This window comes from Zootoca vivipara, chromosome 15 (genome assembly GCF_963506605.1).
Source record: "Zootoca vivipara chromosome 15, rZooViv1.1, whole genome shotgun sequence".
Taxonomy (NCBI): Eukaryota; Metazoa; Chordata; class Lepidosauria; order Squamata; family Lacertidae; genus Zootoca; species Zootoca vivipara.
Genome location: NC_083290.1, coordinates 44,842,509 through 44,856,840, shown reverse-complemented (window position 1 = coordinate 44,856,840; position 14,332 = coordinate 44,842,509). Strand labels below are relative to the sequence as shown.

Genomic DNA, 14,332 nt, shown 5'->3' with positions numbered 1-14,332 from the left:
CTGTGTAGCAAAACAAGCCAGGACCCAGCTGACAGCCATAGTTCCCTGTTGCATGAAAACCTGGAAACCATGGTTTCAAATGAAGACAAGATATGAAGCCAATATCAAACCATGGCTTCAACTCCGGCTTGTGTTGAATCCATTAACCAAAATTTCCAGATTTACATGTAGCAGGAAGCTATGGCTGTGAGCTGCATCCTGGCTTGTTTTGCTACTCACCTGAAAGAAGCAGTGAAGTGGCTGCAAAGGAAACTCTTTTCTAGTGCAGACTACTTGTGCACTAACTGGTTTTTGAAGCCAGAATTGTCTGTTTGGCATTGTGGGCATACAAAGCTGGTGTGTGCTTGCAGGGGAGCCTCAACTCACCAAGGATTCCCATCAGGTATACATGCGGCTGAGCTGTGCACTGTGGCCGCGAGTGCCCACCCCGTGGTTTGCATGCTCTCTTGGATGCAGAAGCACTTCACACACAGAAATCTTGCCAGGGCTGAAACTGCTTTGGAGCTGCTCCCCCCTTTGCTGGTCCCTGCTGAACCCTGGCGCGTCACAGGAGAACAAGGTGCAGCAAGACACAAGCACTACCACAACCTCCCAAAGGCATTGGGTCTGCTTGCTCCCAGGGGCCTGTGGCTATTCCTGCCGGCACTTGTGCCCTTGGAACCCCGGCTCCCGAGGCTGGGTTTTGTTTTGTTTTAAATCATTTTTATTAGTTTTCCAATAAAAACATCCAATTAACAAATCCATCAAATCATAATCCAATTAAAAATAATAAAATAAAATAAAAACAGCCAAATTACAACCCAAATTATTAATTATTAATTATTTCCGGGCTTCCCATAGTCTGGACCTCTGAAGTAGATCTCCAATATGTTCATTTCTGTCTTCTTCTTGTTCTCCTATTTTCCACATTCCGATCTTGACACTTTAAAGTTCCCTGTCCCGGGCTGTGCAATTCTCAATCATGTAAAAAATCATATATCCTTTCATCCATCGGGTACAGCTTTATTTGCGTACAGTGGTACCTCTACTTACGAATTTAATGCGTTCCGAACGCACGTTTGTAAGTCGAATCCCATAGGAATGCATTGGGAGAAAAAATAGAGAAGCAACCCTATCTAAAAATTCGTAAGTAGAAAAAATCCTATCTAAACCGCATCTAAGATGGCGGACGGAGCTCCGTTCATAAGTAGAAACATTCGTAAGTAGAGTTATTCGTAGGTAGAGGTACCACTGTATATATATTTTTTCAACTGTCTATTTGCCAGCGCAGCTTTTCCTGACTTCATTCCAATCTTCCAATCCGGGCTGTTGTCCAAGCCTGTCGTTTGAAGTTTAATGACGCAGTAACTCCCAAATTGTTAAATTGTTACTGTTCACCATAAGCATACTGTTTGCAATATTGCAATGTAAATGAACTGTATTCCACAGATATAAGTCATTTGACGATCAATCGGCTTTCCCGGACACCACACAACACCCCCTGGGCCCTAGAAGGGGGGCTGCTAGACATCCACTTAGCCCTCTCTCTCCCCCTCTCTCTCCCTCTCCCTCCCCCCCTCTCTCTCATAATGTAGAAATTCTGCAAACAGATGCACTGTATGTTGTCCCAAATTGTTATCACAAGTCATTATGAAGTCAGCTAGCAAGTATTTCCCACTTCCCTCGAAAAAGGGAGGAATTCTCATTTTTCCGTGCTGCGTCATACTAAGAAGCGCCATCTTGTTTCTTCTTTCATCTTTATCAAGTCTAAGTAAAGCTGCACAGTTGAATACTTAATTATAAATGGAAGTCCATCTGTACTCCTTTTTTTTTAAAAAAAAGGTTTCTTAATGAGGCTTGGCATAGAAAAACAACTGTAGGTACAGTATAGAAAAAGGAACATACCAATCACCTCCGTAAATCCAAACACCATGATGAGAATCTCTTTGAAGTCCGAGCTTAAACACCAGGGACTGTGCAATTCTGCAGGTTTTTTCTTAGTCTTCTTCAGTCCAGACTTTGTCTGTTTATTGTCCAAATCTAATTATTTTGTCAAACAGATATTTCCGGCTATGAGAGTGACTTTGGAGAGTGCCAGCTGCGTCGTGCTCTGGGACCCAGTGTCCTGCTGCTTGCACCTTAATGCCAGCTGGCAATCTCGGACGATCTGCGGGTCTTCGAGACAGTCCTCCCCCACCCTGGGGAGTCTGTCAGGGCTAATTACCCCTATATCAACCCTGGATTACCGGCACGGCTGAGGTCCGATCATGTGGGAGTCAGCCGTTTCTCACCGCTGGAAACAGGAAGCCCGCTCCCGAGACTGTATGGAAGCTGTAAATAACGAAGGGCTGGGAGGGCCCAAGGAGAAAAGGATTCGTCTCCTGCACAATAAGTGTTTGTGCTTCGCTGGTTTTTCAAAGGCAGTATCAGATTTTCACCCCTCCAAAGTCACCAGCTTTCTGACCGTTTCATATTCCAGCTAGGGCTGGCTCAGGCCCTGAGGGGGGAATGCTTTCCCCTCACCTCCCAGGGAAGGTGGCCATTTAAGCAGAGGCCAAGGGTGCCATTGCAGGGTTATGGAACCTCTGCCCTGTGGGAGGAGCTCTATTCTGCTTTGACTGCATGACAGTTCCCCTGCTGATGAGCTGGGGTTAAATCCTGCTCCATTGGCTGCACACCCCAGTTCCCCTGCTGGGAGCAGGCATGTGCAGGCAAAAGCAGTGTCAGCTTCTCTGAAAGCACTTTTGCAACAAGCCCAGTGTTTCTGGAGGTTTAAAGTGCAGCAGGGGACTGCTAGCAAAAGGCCTTTCAGAATCTACCCTGTGCTTTGAAATCCTGGCACATCCAGACTTCAAAGCCCCACATCACCTCACTTCATCCTGACATCCAGTGGTTATTCAGCCTGGTGGGCGTGGAGAGAGCACCTTGAAAAGACAGGAATCTTTTGCTTCTCTTAAACCAGAACTTTCCTAATTTTCAGTGCTGGAATCTAAAACTATCCCCCTTGGCATATTAGGTTTCTGTGTGCACTGTGCAATATTTAAATTGCAACACACACACACACACACACACACACACATACACACACAAAATCTCTCTTAGGATGGAGCATTCGATCAGGCAGTTCCCACACAGGCACTCAATTTTTCAGGGCTGGAGAGGCTTTCTCAGTGGCAGGCAGAGAAATGGATGCAAATTTTACCTCTGTCCAATAGGCTAGTTTCTACAAAAGGCTTTTAATCCTCCCTCCCTCCAAGCAAGAGACCTTCTCAGAGTTCAAGGACACATTCCAGTCAGGCAAAAGCCATCAAGGGGGACGTGAAGCAAGGCCAGTGTGGGGTGTGGGGGGGGCATCCCAAGGGCTTGGAGGACTGCATTCATCCCCCAGTCCGGAGATTCCCACCCTTGCTGAAGCTGTTGTGGTTGCTGTTCATTCAATTTTTATACTGCCCTTTATCTTAGGGCAGTTTACAACATTAAGAAGATAATTTACGCAGCATAATAATAAAAACATAATACGCAGCATAAAAAAGAAACAGTAATAACAAGAGTCCTCCTTCGCCCCACATTGAACAGGCCACAGGTTATTTAATGGCCCAAGGCTTGGGGGGCACCGTTTGGGAACGACGAGCTGTTTCTCTCATGGCCCCTCTGCACCCACACGTCTTGCTAGAATCCCTGAAAATACAGAGCTTGGCGACCACTGCCCTGGGCCCACTGGACGCCCCTGCATTCTCCATCCTCATGCTCCTTGAGCAGCTGGACAAGACACTGCCCTCTCTCCCGCTGCAAATATTTATTCAGGCCAGGGAACTGGGTGTCATGTGACAAAGACACATGGGAGCAGGGACAGCAAGGCAGGCTCTAACGGTCAAATCCTAACTGCCAACTGGCATTCTAGGCCGGACTCTGTTCCAGTTTGTGTAACTTAACAGTCATGAACATCTTGCCTCTGTGTTTCTGTAACTGAGTCTTTGTTGCTCAAACTATATTTTATGAAGAACATTGATTTAATAAAGTTTACATTATTTAAACGAAGCACTCTGCTAATATAATTACTGCTGCGCGTCACTGGGCAGCCCGTGAACTTCTGGGACTTTTTCACAGCCAAACTCAATGCCTGGAAGAGTTCAGAGTGCGAGAAAAACAGTCACCAATGTGTGCTCCTTACACCCCAGAGGGAAAAATGCAGAATCCCAGTAGGAACAGTGTGGAGAGCAAGGGGGTGGGGGAGTCTCAGGGCAGCCTCCGCAGGCCTCCTCTCCTTCTCCACTGTCCAAAGGGGAAGCCATTCTGCCAGGCTGCCTCAGTGGGAGGCTCCTGACCCTGAACTGGACCAGCCATTCCTTATCAGAGCAACAGTTCAAGAATTGGGGCTGGAGGCAGGTTTTCCCCTCTTCCCTCCCTGCCCATTTCCCCTTTTGTGTCTTTCTCATTTAATAGGTTGTAAGTCTGCAGGTGGGGAAGGTCTTATTTCAATTGTATGTAAGCCACTCCAGGAGCCTTTTTGGCTGAAGAGCAGGGTGCAAATGCTCTCAATAAATAAGTAATAAATACCCCTGTGGCCCCCCCCAGATATTGACAGACTCCATCAACCCCACCTGTAGCGTTACATCCAATCTTAGTCATACTCAGCCACTTGAAATGAATAGACAATTCCAAACAGGTCCTTCAACTGCAATGGCTCTACTCTGAGTAGAACTTACCTGGCCACAACCCACAGTAACAAAAAACATCTTGAGGGGCCAGATGACTGGGTGGGTGGGTGATATGCAGCGCCATTGGGGTGCTGGGTTGGCCAGAGAGGAAGAAACTTCCCCAGCCCAGCACTGGGTCATTGTGCTTTTATTTTTTGCTGCCTCCACCAGAATCAGGGGATTCTTGCAAGGTGAAGAAATTTCCTTGGGGTGCTGGATGAGGTGCACTGGTGGTCCAGAAGACACTCGGCCTGGCCCAGAGCCTTGTAAACTATGGGGCTTCTGTGCTACCCTGCAGCAAAGCCAGATGCCCCCCTGCCCGTCCTCACTCACGTGATCAGCTGGGACTTGGGTTTCTTTGGAGAGGCCAAACCGCTCTGCAGCTCTTCGCCCTCGCAGGCCTCCAGGGTCTGCAGCTCCAATATCTCATTGAGACTGTTCTCCGCAGAGGGGCAGGAGTCGGCTCCTGGGCCCGCCAAGGTCTGGGTGGGCTTGAAAGGATCACGCGCGTCAAGGTTGTAGGAATCTCCCAGAAGGACTGGCGAGCTCTGCAAGCCCGCACTCCCCGCAAGGGGCTCACAACTAGGACCATCCCAATGGACGGCATCCACCTGGTGGGAGACCTTGGGGAGGGGCACCTCAGGTGGATCTGCAGCAAGGGCTTTCTCTGCCCCCTCAGTGCCCACAGTGGGTCGTTTGGCACCAGCTCTTTGCTTCTTAGGAGACAGTTTGCTGGCCGGCTTCCTTCCGGCTTTCCTTGGCAAGCCTTTCTTTGACTCTGCACTTTCCACACCATCGGCAAAATCAAATTCAAGCTTCACAGCCCGGCCCTGCGACTCGCCAGCAACTCCCTGCCCCAACACCTTGGGGTCATTGTGTGGCAGAGCAAAGCCTGGCTGGGGTGCCGGGGGGGAGTTCTGGAGCTTGGCGCCCCCAATCGCAAAGGGGTTGGTGTTCTCGTTGTACTCCTCTGGGTCAAAGCGGTAGGAGGCTTTGAGGAGGGGGCCGCTCTCTGTGGCCATTTTGGTCCCAGGGTTCTCTCCTCCCATCTTCTTCAGAAGGGCAGCTGGTCTTGCCCTGGGGAGTTTACTCTTGCTGATCAAAAGTGTCTCACCAACTGCTTTGGCTTCCGAAATCCCTTCAACGGGTGCTACTCCACATTCCTGAGACGCCCCCTGTTGTTCTTCCTGAGTTGCTGCGGGCACAGCACTTGCTGAAGCTAGGTCTGGATCCGACCTCTCTGGGGTAGCGGTTTCTTCTGCAATTTGCTGCTCCGTGGACGGCTCTGGCCTTGGTGCAGATGGAGTCATGGGTGGACCTATGCCAATCCCAATGGACACCTCACTGGCTTGTGGGGCTGCAGGCTCTGCTTCCCATTCATCCTCTGCTGAAGCGGAGCCTCTTAGGCACACATTCTCCTCCAAAATGTCAGCCCCAAATGGCATGTCATCTTCAAGTGATTCTAGGGAAAGAGAGGGAGGGGGCAAGTGAATAAAAAATATGGCTCATAAATAAAGATTTCTCCCCCGCAAAACCTGGTGGTGGACAGCATCCTTCTTCCTTCTTTTTACCCTCTTTTCTTTCAAAAAGGAAAGTGTTTGCTCCTTGGGGCAGGGACCTATTATCTTGTTATTCCTCTACAGAAGTGCCATGTACATGGATATCAGCACTATATAAAATGTTTTAAAACTGTATATTGGGTAGCTGGGGCCACCCACTCCCACATTTCTCCCACCCACATACAATTAGGGCAAAATTCACAAGTTGCCCACCTGTAATTAAAGTATTGGGCAGGGGTGGCGGGGGAGAGACTAACCAGGGACATGATAAAGGGATTATGACATGACAAACAGTGTGGAGGTGATGGATAGAGATACTGTAAATTTTTCTTCTAACCTAGCAAGGAGGCGGCTAGATCAGAACCGTTCTCCTTAACATGAAAAGCAAGGGACAATAGATAGATAGATAGAGAATTACACAAGTCCACAGGAGTTTGATCAATTTTCAAAATAAATGAACATTTGCATAATCTAATCAATTCCCATCATTTACTCATAGGGGAGCTGCAGAATTTGCAACCATCTAACTCCCCACAAGCTATTTGCCTATGTCATTACTTAACGAGGTTGCAGCAAGGCAGAAATCAAAGTGCCTACGCCTACTTAGGGAATTTATTTAGATTCATTAATTATGAACCCCAGAATCTGTGATCCCCTTGAAACTGGTGCCAACTTTTTGAAGTAATTTTGCAGCAACCCCCCCCCCATGTTTTGCAGCACCCCACAAATGGAGTAATTGATACATCAAACAAGGCTTCATAGTTAACACCCCAAACCCCATGTTGTCTAATTTACTCCAAACCAGCACCAAACTTTGGCAAAAGTTTTGCAGTGAAAACCCTGAGTTTTGCATCACCCCACAAACGAAGCAATAGACTAGGGGTTGGCAAACTAAGGCCTGGGGGCTGGATGCGGCTCACCGGGCTCGTTAATCCGGCCCGTGAACCTTGCGGACCCTGCTGCCCACTCGGTCAGTCCCTGCGCTAAACCGGCACAGAGGCCTTGTTGTGCGGGGACCAACTTTCGCGACATATGGCCAAGAGCCGAGCTGGAGGAAGCAGCGGTGGCAGGGAGGCTGCGTCCCCCACCCAGGCCAGCAGCATGGGCTCTGCAGCCCGTGGACCCCTGCCCAAGGGAGAGGATGGTGGCAATGCTGCCAAAGATGAGGCAGGGTGAGTGGCGGTAGGGGGGTCCTTTTGGGAGGGGGGTGCTTTCAAGAGAGGGTGGGTCTGGCGTCCCACAAGGTCTGAGGGACAGTGGACTGGCCCCCTCCTGAAAAGGTTTGCTGACCCCTGCAATAGACCCTCAAACTTGGGTTTGTGATTAACACCCCAAAGCCCCACGTTGTCTAATGCACTCCAAACCAGCACCAAACTTTGACAAAGGTTTGGCAGCGTTTTGCAGCCAAAACCCTGTGTTTTGCATCACCCTACAAATGAAGCAATAGACCCTCAAACCCGGGGGCCACAGGGTCACCCAAAAGCCCAATGTTGTCCAATTCACTTCAAACCAGCGTGGTGCCAGTTTGCGGTGATTTAGATGATGTTGGGGTTTTGGGTAACCCCCACGTTTGACATTCTATCGCTCTGTTTGTGGGGCACTGCAAAGTGCAGGGTTTTTGCTGGAAAATGACTGCAAAACTTTGGCACCAATTTTGAAGGGATCCCAGATTTTGGGATTCATAGTTAATGAAGTTAACTTATTGAATGGCACAGCAAAAGGGAGCAGCCAGATGGCCTCACACGTTTGCTGAGAAATTGTTTGCACACCCACCAGCACTGCTACCCCAAGGCATCTTTAAAAAAATGATTTCAAAACAACCTCATCATCAAGGGTTGTACCCAAAGCTAGTTCTACATCAGAGTAGACCCAATGAAATTAGTAGACATGGCTAACTTAGGCCCATTAATTTAAAAGAATCAACTCTGAATAGAAATCAGATGGAGATGACTGTGAATATCAAACAATTAAAACAACAGGACACTCAGAGGCACAAAATCGAAGCAGCACAAACCATAGACTTCAACACAGCTTGAGAACTATTACCTATTTATATGGCCTTATCCATGTACATGGCTCTTTTCCAAGGACTGAGAGGAAGGGTCCTCACCCCAAGCAGCTTAAAATCTAGAACAGGGGTAGGCAACCTAAGGCCCGTGGGCCGGATGAGGCCTAATCGCCTTCTCAATCCGGCCCGTGGATGGTCGGGGAATCAGCATGTTTTTACATGAGTAGAATGTGTCCTTTTCTTTAAAATGCATCTCTGGGTTATTTGTGGGGCATAGGAATTCGTTCATTTTAATTTTTCCCCAAAATATAGCCCCCCCAAGGTCTGAGGGACAGTGGACTGGGCCACGGCTGAAAAAGGTTGCTGACCCCTGATCTACAACTAGATTCCCCAACTAATTCCCAAGATTGTCTGGGGAAGCCATGACATAATGCTTTAAATGTGTGGGGAGGTTGTAGCCTGAGTTACAGAAGGGTAGGAGAACTTGGGGGTTGTGCCTGGCATTGGAAAAACAGGAGCGTGGGCACCAACCCATCATACCTGGTGTGGGGCAATGTGGGGGTAGGAAAATCTCTCCCATGGCCAGCTGGTGGAAGGGCCTCCAAAGATCATCTCAGTGTACCTACAGGTACATTCTGTACAGTTCCACAGGGAATCACATTGTGTAAGAGAGGTTCCCTGACTCAATAAATAATGATGATAGTAGTAGTAGTAGTAGTTGTAAAGCACTTGTCTAATGCACTGTGCTAGATAACATCTAGGAAAGGAAAAGATACTTCTGATGAGGCAAACCCTTGCCCAGCTATGCAGGCACCACAATAAGTCTGCTCACCTTTAAGATGCCATGGGAGACTCCTAGAGATGTGAAGGCCCGGGAAAAAACCCGGAAATATTCGGGGGGAAACCGTTTCCCCCCGGGTTTTTCCTGAAGCCTTTTTTGTTTTTTCCCAAAAAAAATGAAAAAATTAAAAATATATTATGGAATGTTTCATTTTAACATCTATATATATAAAAATGTAAAAATCTTGAAATTGTCGGCCGCTATGTTCTCCGTAACCGCTTGACCGATCGTCCTGAAATTTTGACACAACGATCCAGGCCACTCCCCGAGGGTTGCAGGGGACAAGAAAAACCTCAAATCACACACCTCGGCAGGTTTAGACCTGCTTTTCCACCAAGTCAAACAGCACCCTCAAGTGGAATTCCTCCCACAGTACACCCCCTCCCTTCCTGTGAAATCTAAGCCACACCCACAAATCAAATGACATCATCAACCTGAAAGCACCAAGTTGGCCATTATCAAACCCCTAGGCCCTTCCAAGAGAGGACTGTTTGTAGCCCAGGACAAGTGCCCTCCCCCAAATGGTACCAGCCTCAACTGTGAAACACTGGCAGATAGATGGGACATCACACACATGTGTTTTTCCTTCCAATATTCTTCCTGGCTCTTCTCGCAGTCCTGTTCTTGTTTCCTTGTAATAGCTGGGTGCCAGGTTGGGGAAAGAAAGGCTGCTCCAAAGAGTTATACAGCTCATCTCTTAGATCTCCAAGGTGCCACAAGACTTTCTTGCTATTTCTCCAGACTCACAGGTCCATTTCATGGATACTGCAGCCTGTGGTAAAGCCAACTGTGTCCCCTCATTTTCATTCTGGGATGAAGGAATCATGGCTAAAGTCTTGTGCGCACTGAGGCCACATCCACCCCACACATCTAAAGCTCAATTTATACCCCTATAAACACTCATTCTGTTAGGAGACCGCTGTTCCCTGCACAGAGCTCCCAACCAGTTATCTCCTAACAACTCTCAGCACCCTCAACAAACTACTGTTCCAGGATTCTTTTGAGGAAGCCATGATTGTTAGAGTGGTATCAATGGTGCTTTAAATCTGTAGTGTGAATGTGGCCTTACTTTGCAGTGTGTGTCCCACTGAATACAATGAACTTTCCCCCAAAATATGAGCAAAAGACAAATGGAGTATATTCATGTACTATGCCAGAAAGATCTACACAAAAAATATTCAAAGGCCTGGAAACGATGCCTTATGAGGAACGGCTTAGGGAGCTGGGCATGTTTAGCCTGGAGAAGAGAAGGTTAAGGGGTGATGTGATAGCCATGTTCAAATATATTAAAGCAGGCATCCCCAAACTTCGGCCCTCCAGATGTTTTAGACTACAATTCCCACCTTCCCCGACCACTGGTCCTGTTAGCTAGGGATCATGGGAGTTGGAGGCCAAAACATCTGGAGGGCTGCAGTTTGGGGGTGCCTGTATTAAAGGAGGAGGGAGAAAGGTTGTTTTCTGCTGCTCCAGAGAAGCGGACACGGAGCAATGGATTCAAGCTACAAGAAAGAAGATTCCACCTAAACATTAGGAAGAACGTCCTGACAGTAAGAGATGTTCTACAGTGGAATTTGCTGCCAAGGAGTGTGGTGGAGTCTCCTTTGGAGGTCTTTAAGCAGAGGCTTGACAGCCATCAATCAGGAATGCTTTGATGGTGTTTCATGCTTGGCAGGGGGTTGGACTGGATGGCCCTTGTAGCCTCTTCCAACCCTATGATTCTATGATTACCTGGACCCTAACAAAGGTGTCTCTTGTTTTGGGAAGTCTGCACCAGAAAAAATATCACCTGTCTTTTAGATGCTACAGACCTCTTTGAGCATGCTCTTGTGCCATTTCTCTCTGTGGCAACAGAACTTGTGCAGCGGAATCTCCCCATAGCGCAGAACTGCCAGCCACACAGTCTGCCACTTTGCAATGATGCCCTAGCCAGCTCCAGTAACCAAACTCCAGACCAGTTAGCAGCAGGCCCGGCTCTAAGTGTAGTCTTGGTGGCACGGGGCGCCGGGGCGGCAGGGGGGGGGGTGCTGCGCGACGAAGCTGCGCGGAAGCCGTGCCGTGCGCTGCGAGGGCGGGGGCGGCAGGGCGCCCGACCTGCTTGAGATGGCCCTGGTTAGCAGCAGCAGTTAAAACCACAGCGATGCAAAGCAAGACCCCTTTCTATGACAAAAGGGGCACTGTACTGCTCCTGAAGAAACAACAGCATCTGCTCAACCCACAGCTTCATTACTAGTTATATTAAATCACCAATGACATTTATGTTTCTTTCCCTGCCCACCCACAGCTTGGAGTTGTACTACCTATACCCATTTTTAAAAAATCTTTGCAAAAACTCTGCACTACCAAGGGAACTTCAGGAAGGAGTGGGGATCTGACACCTTGCTCCAAACCCAAAACCCTGCCTAGAACTAGCTCCCAGAAGCACCTACACAAGAACTGGGGGGTGACCAATGCCCCTGCGCACGGCACGCCAACTGCAGTGCATTCTTAGAATCATAAGAGTTGGAAGAGACCACAGGGGCCATCCAGTCCAACCCAAAGAAGGAGACTCCACCACACTCCTTGGCAGCAAATTCCTTGGCAAATTCCTTCTTGTTCTTGCATGCCATCCAGACGTGATAAAATTTATATTGTATATGTGATGGTATTTTTTTTCTGGTTGCCCAGATGCAGGCAGGTGGGGACTGGCTGAAGGGAGACTGAGGTTGGTGGGGACCCCTAAAGGACCCCCCAGTTCTGTACATGGAATGAGCCACCTTGTCCTTTGCCTCAGGCAACAAAGAGCCTTGGGCCAGCCCTGTACTACCCTGTTATGGGGAAGGCATCCAAGTGGCCACTGTGAGAATAAGATGCTGGCCCAGATGGGTCTTCTGTGGTCTGGGCCAGCAGGGCTCTTGGCTGGAGAGGGTTTCTAGCAAAGCACCCTGCCCTGCTCTGGACACGCACAAAACTGGGCAGGGAGTTGGCTGCATAGCTTGAATTCCCCTGTGGAGCCACAGCCCCTTCTGCCCTAAACCCAAAGAGTTTCTCTCCACAGAAAATTACAGGAGCGCCACACAAAGAGGCCATTCCTGAAACATTGAAGCATTTGGAGGATATTCAGAAAGACAAGAGAAACTGGCTATGTCAAACCAGCAGAATTGACAGATTACTTAGTAAAACCCAGAGACTATTTTTGTAATCCCAGCCCTCCTCCGTAGCCCTGGAGATTTTGAAACAAAAAAACCAGCAGTGTCCTTCTATATCTGGATACATAAAGGTACACATATATGTCCTGGGATATGGAATAATGATGGAACTGAACAGTTCATTCATGAGTCCAACATGACATCTGCCAATGATCTTCATGCATCAATGAGCCATTAACGTTCACTACATGTATAACCTTTTTATCAACCAATCACCCCAAATGAAATGTTGTTCAGAGTGCAATTCTATATCTATCTATATATTTACACACACACTCAGAAGCAAGTCCTTTTTGAGTTGCACAGGGTGTAAGACTACTGAAATCAGCCCGCCACATTTAGCCGTCAGTCATCAAGGCAGAGGAACAAAGTGATGTTTGAAACAGACGCACGGCAAAAACAGAGGGTAAGAGTGAAATGAATCTCTCTTTTTCTCATAACACCCGAACTTACAACATCCAGGCCAACTGACGGCAGCAGATTCAGGACAGACAGAAGGGAGAAATTGCAAAACATGCCTTGGTTGCACCCCATTTGGATCACTGCCAGGCGAGCTGCGTGGGGATGCCTTCAGCAAGTAGTCCAAGATGTTGTGGCCAGATTGCTGACTGGAGCCTGTTGCAAGGAGAATGGTCCACTGGCTGCTGGTCCCTTCCCAGGCACAATTCCAAGTGCTGGTGATGGCTTTGGTCCAGGCTATCAGAAGGACTTGATCTCCTTAGATGAGAGATGGGGTGGGGGTGGGGGGGGCTGCATTTCTGTTTCCGGCAACCAGGCTTTCCATTTCCCTGGAACTGAGTGTGCTCTGAGGATTCCTGCCTTCCCTTGCCATTCCTTGCACTTGGGACATTTCCTGGCAAAATGGTCTGGAGCATTACAGAGAAAGCAATTTCCTCCCCTCCCCTCCTTTCTTTTCGGCACCACTGGGCTTTGAAAGTCCCGCGCGCAGGCTCCGTCGATCTGCATGGGTTCTGGGGGTGGGCAGAGCTTCAGCTGGTGTCTCCTGAGCACATGGGAACCAAGGACACACTGTTCTCCCTCCCGGTTTCTCTTTCCACCGCGCGTCTTGTCTCACCCCCACTGCTAAAGCTGCTTTACTCAATTCGTCCATATTTTCAGGACGTGGCCCCCGGGATAATTCATCTTTGACTTCCGGGTGTAGCCCTAGACAAAATGTGGATTGCACTGGTTCAGAAGTCAGATCCCAGCCCAGTTTGTGAATCAGCATTGCAAACCGGGACCAGAAAGCGCGCACAGACATTGTCCCTTGCTTCAAATTATGCAATTCCTCCTTGGTCATGTCTAATTGCGTCTCACTTGAAAACATCACATCCACTGCTTCACAAAATAAATCCATATTTTGCATTGCTTGATTTTCTCCTGTGATAAGCGGCCTCACCCTAACCCTAACCCTAACCCTCACCCTCGCTGGGCCCTCGAGGTGATCAATGGAAAACGCAACTCTCTGTGTCTCATTGGCGAATTCCCCCTCCTGCAGCTTTAAGGCATACTTCATTTCCGTCTTAAAACCCAGGTAGTGCTGGGGATCCCCATTAAACTTGCTCACCAGGGACGGGACCTTTCTTCCGAACCTCCCTTGGGCTCCCCTCTAGTCCGCTAGCCTCCTCTCTTCCAGCTGTGCCTTAAGCAGGGCTGCGTGGTTCACTAGTTCCTGCTCCCTCTTGCTCTTGGCCCTTACCTCCTGCACCAACAGATCCAACTTCTTGGTGTGCCACGTCTCCGTCTCTCTTGGCTGCCTCTAACTCCCTCTTGGCAGTCACAACCACCTGTGCCAACTCCACTCGTGCCGCGGCCACCTCTGCCTGCGCAGCCACGATCACTGCATCCGAGGCACTCATGGTTCTTTCTGCTCAAAAGTATTCTCAGAGATTGCGAGGTTGCTGTCAGAGGTTCTTGCGGCTACTCTTGAGTAACGACGCTCCACACCTCCTTGTCTTTAAGGTGTCTTTATTGTGCATATTATTTACAGTGCAAAGAGTCTGGAAAACATGTCTGCTCAGTCCGAGTCAGAACCTCGCAATGGCTTCTTTCTGTTTCACACT

General features: G+C 48.7%; 1 protein-coding gene across 3 annotated transcripts in view; it reads right to left on the bottom strand.

Annotated features, from left to right (window-relative positions):
- TACC1 (transforming acidic coiled-coil containing protein 1) overlaps nt 1–14,332 on the bottom strand; it is a 66,020-nt gene that overhangs the window by 23,176 nt on the left and 28,512 nt on the right. For all 3 annotated transcript variants that reach the window (XM_035138972.2, XM_035138970.2, XM_035138971.2), the window contains exon 3: nt 5,010–6,138. In XM_035138972.2, coding sequence (XP_034994863.2) covers nt 5,010–6,138 — 1,129 coding nt within the window. The remainder of the gene's footprint in view (nt 1–5,009; nt 6,139–14,332) is intronic.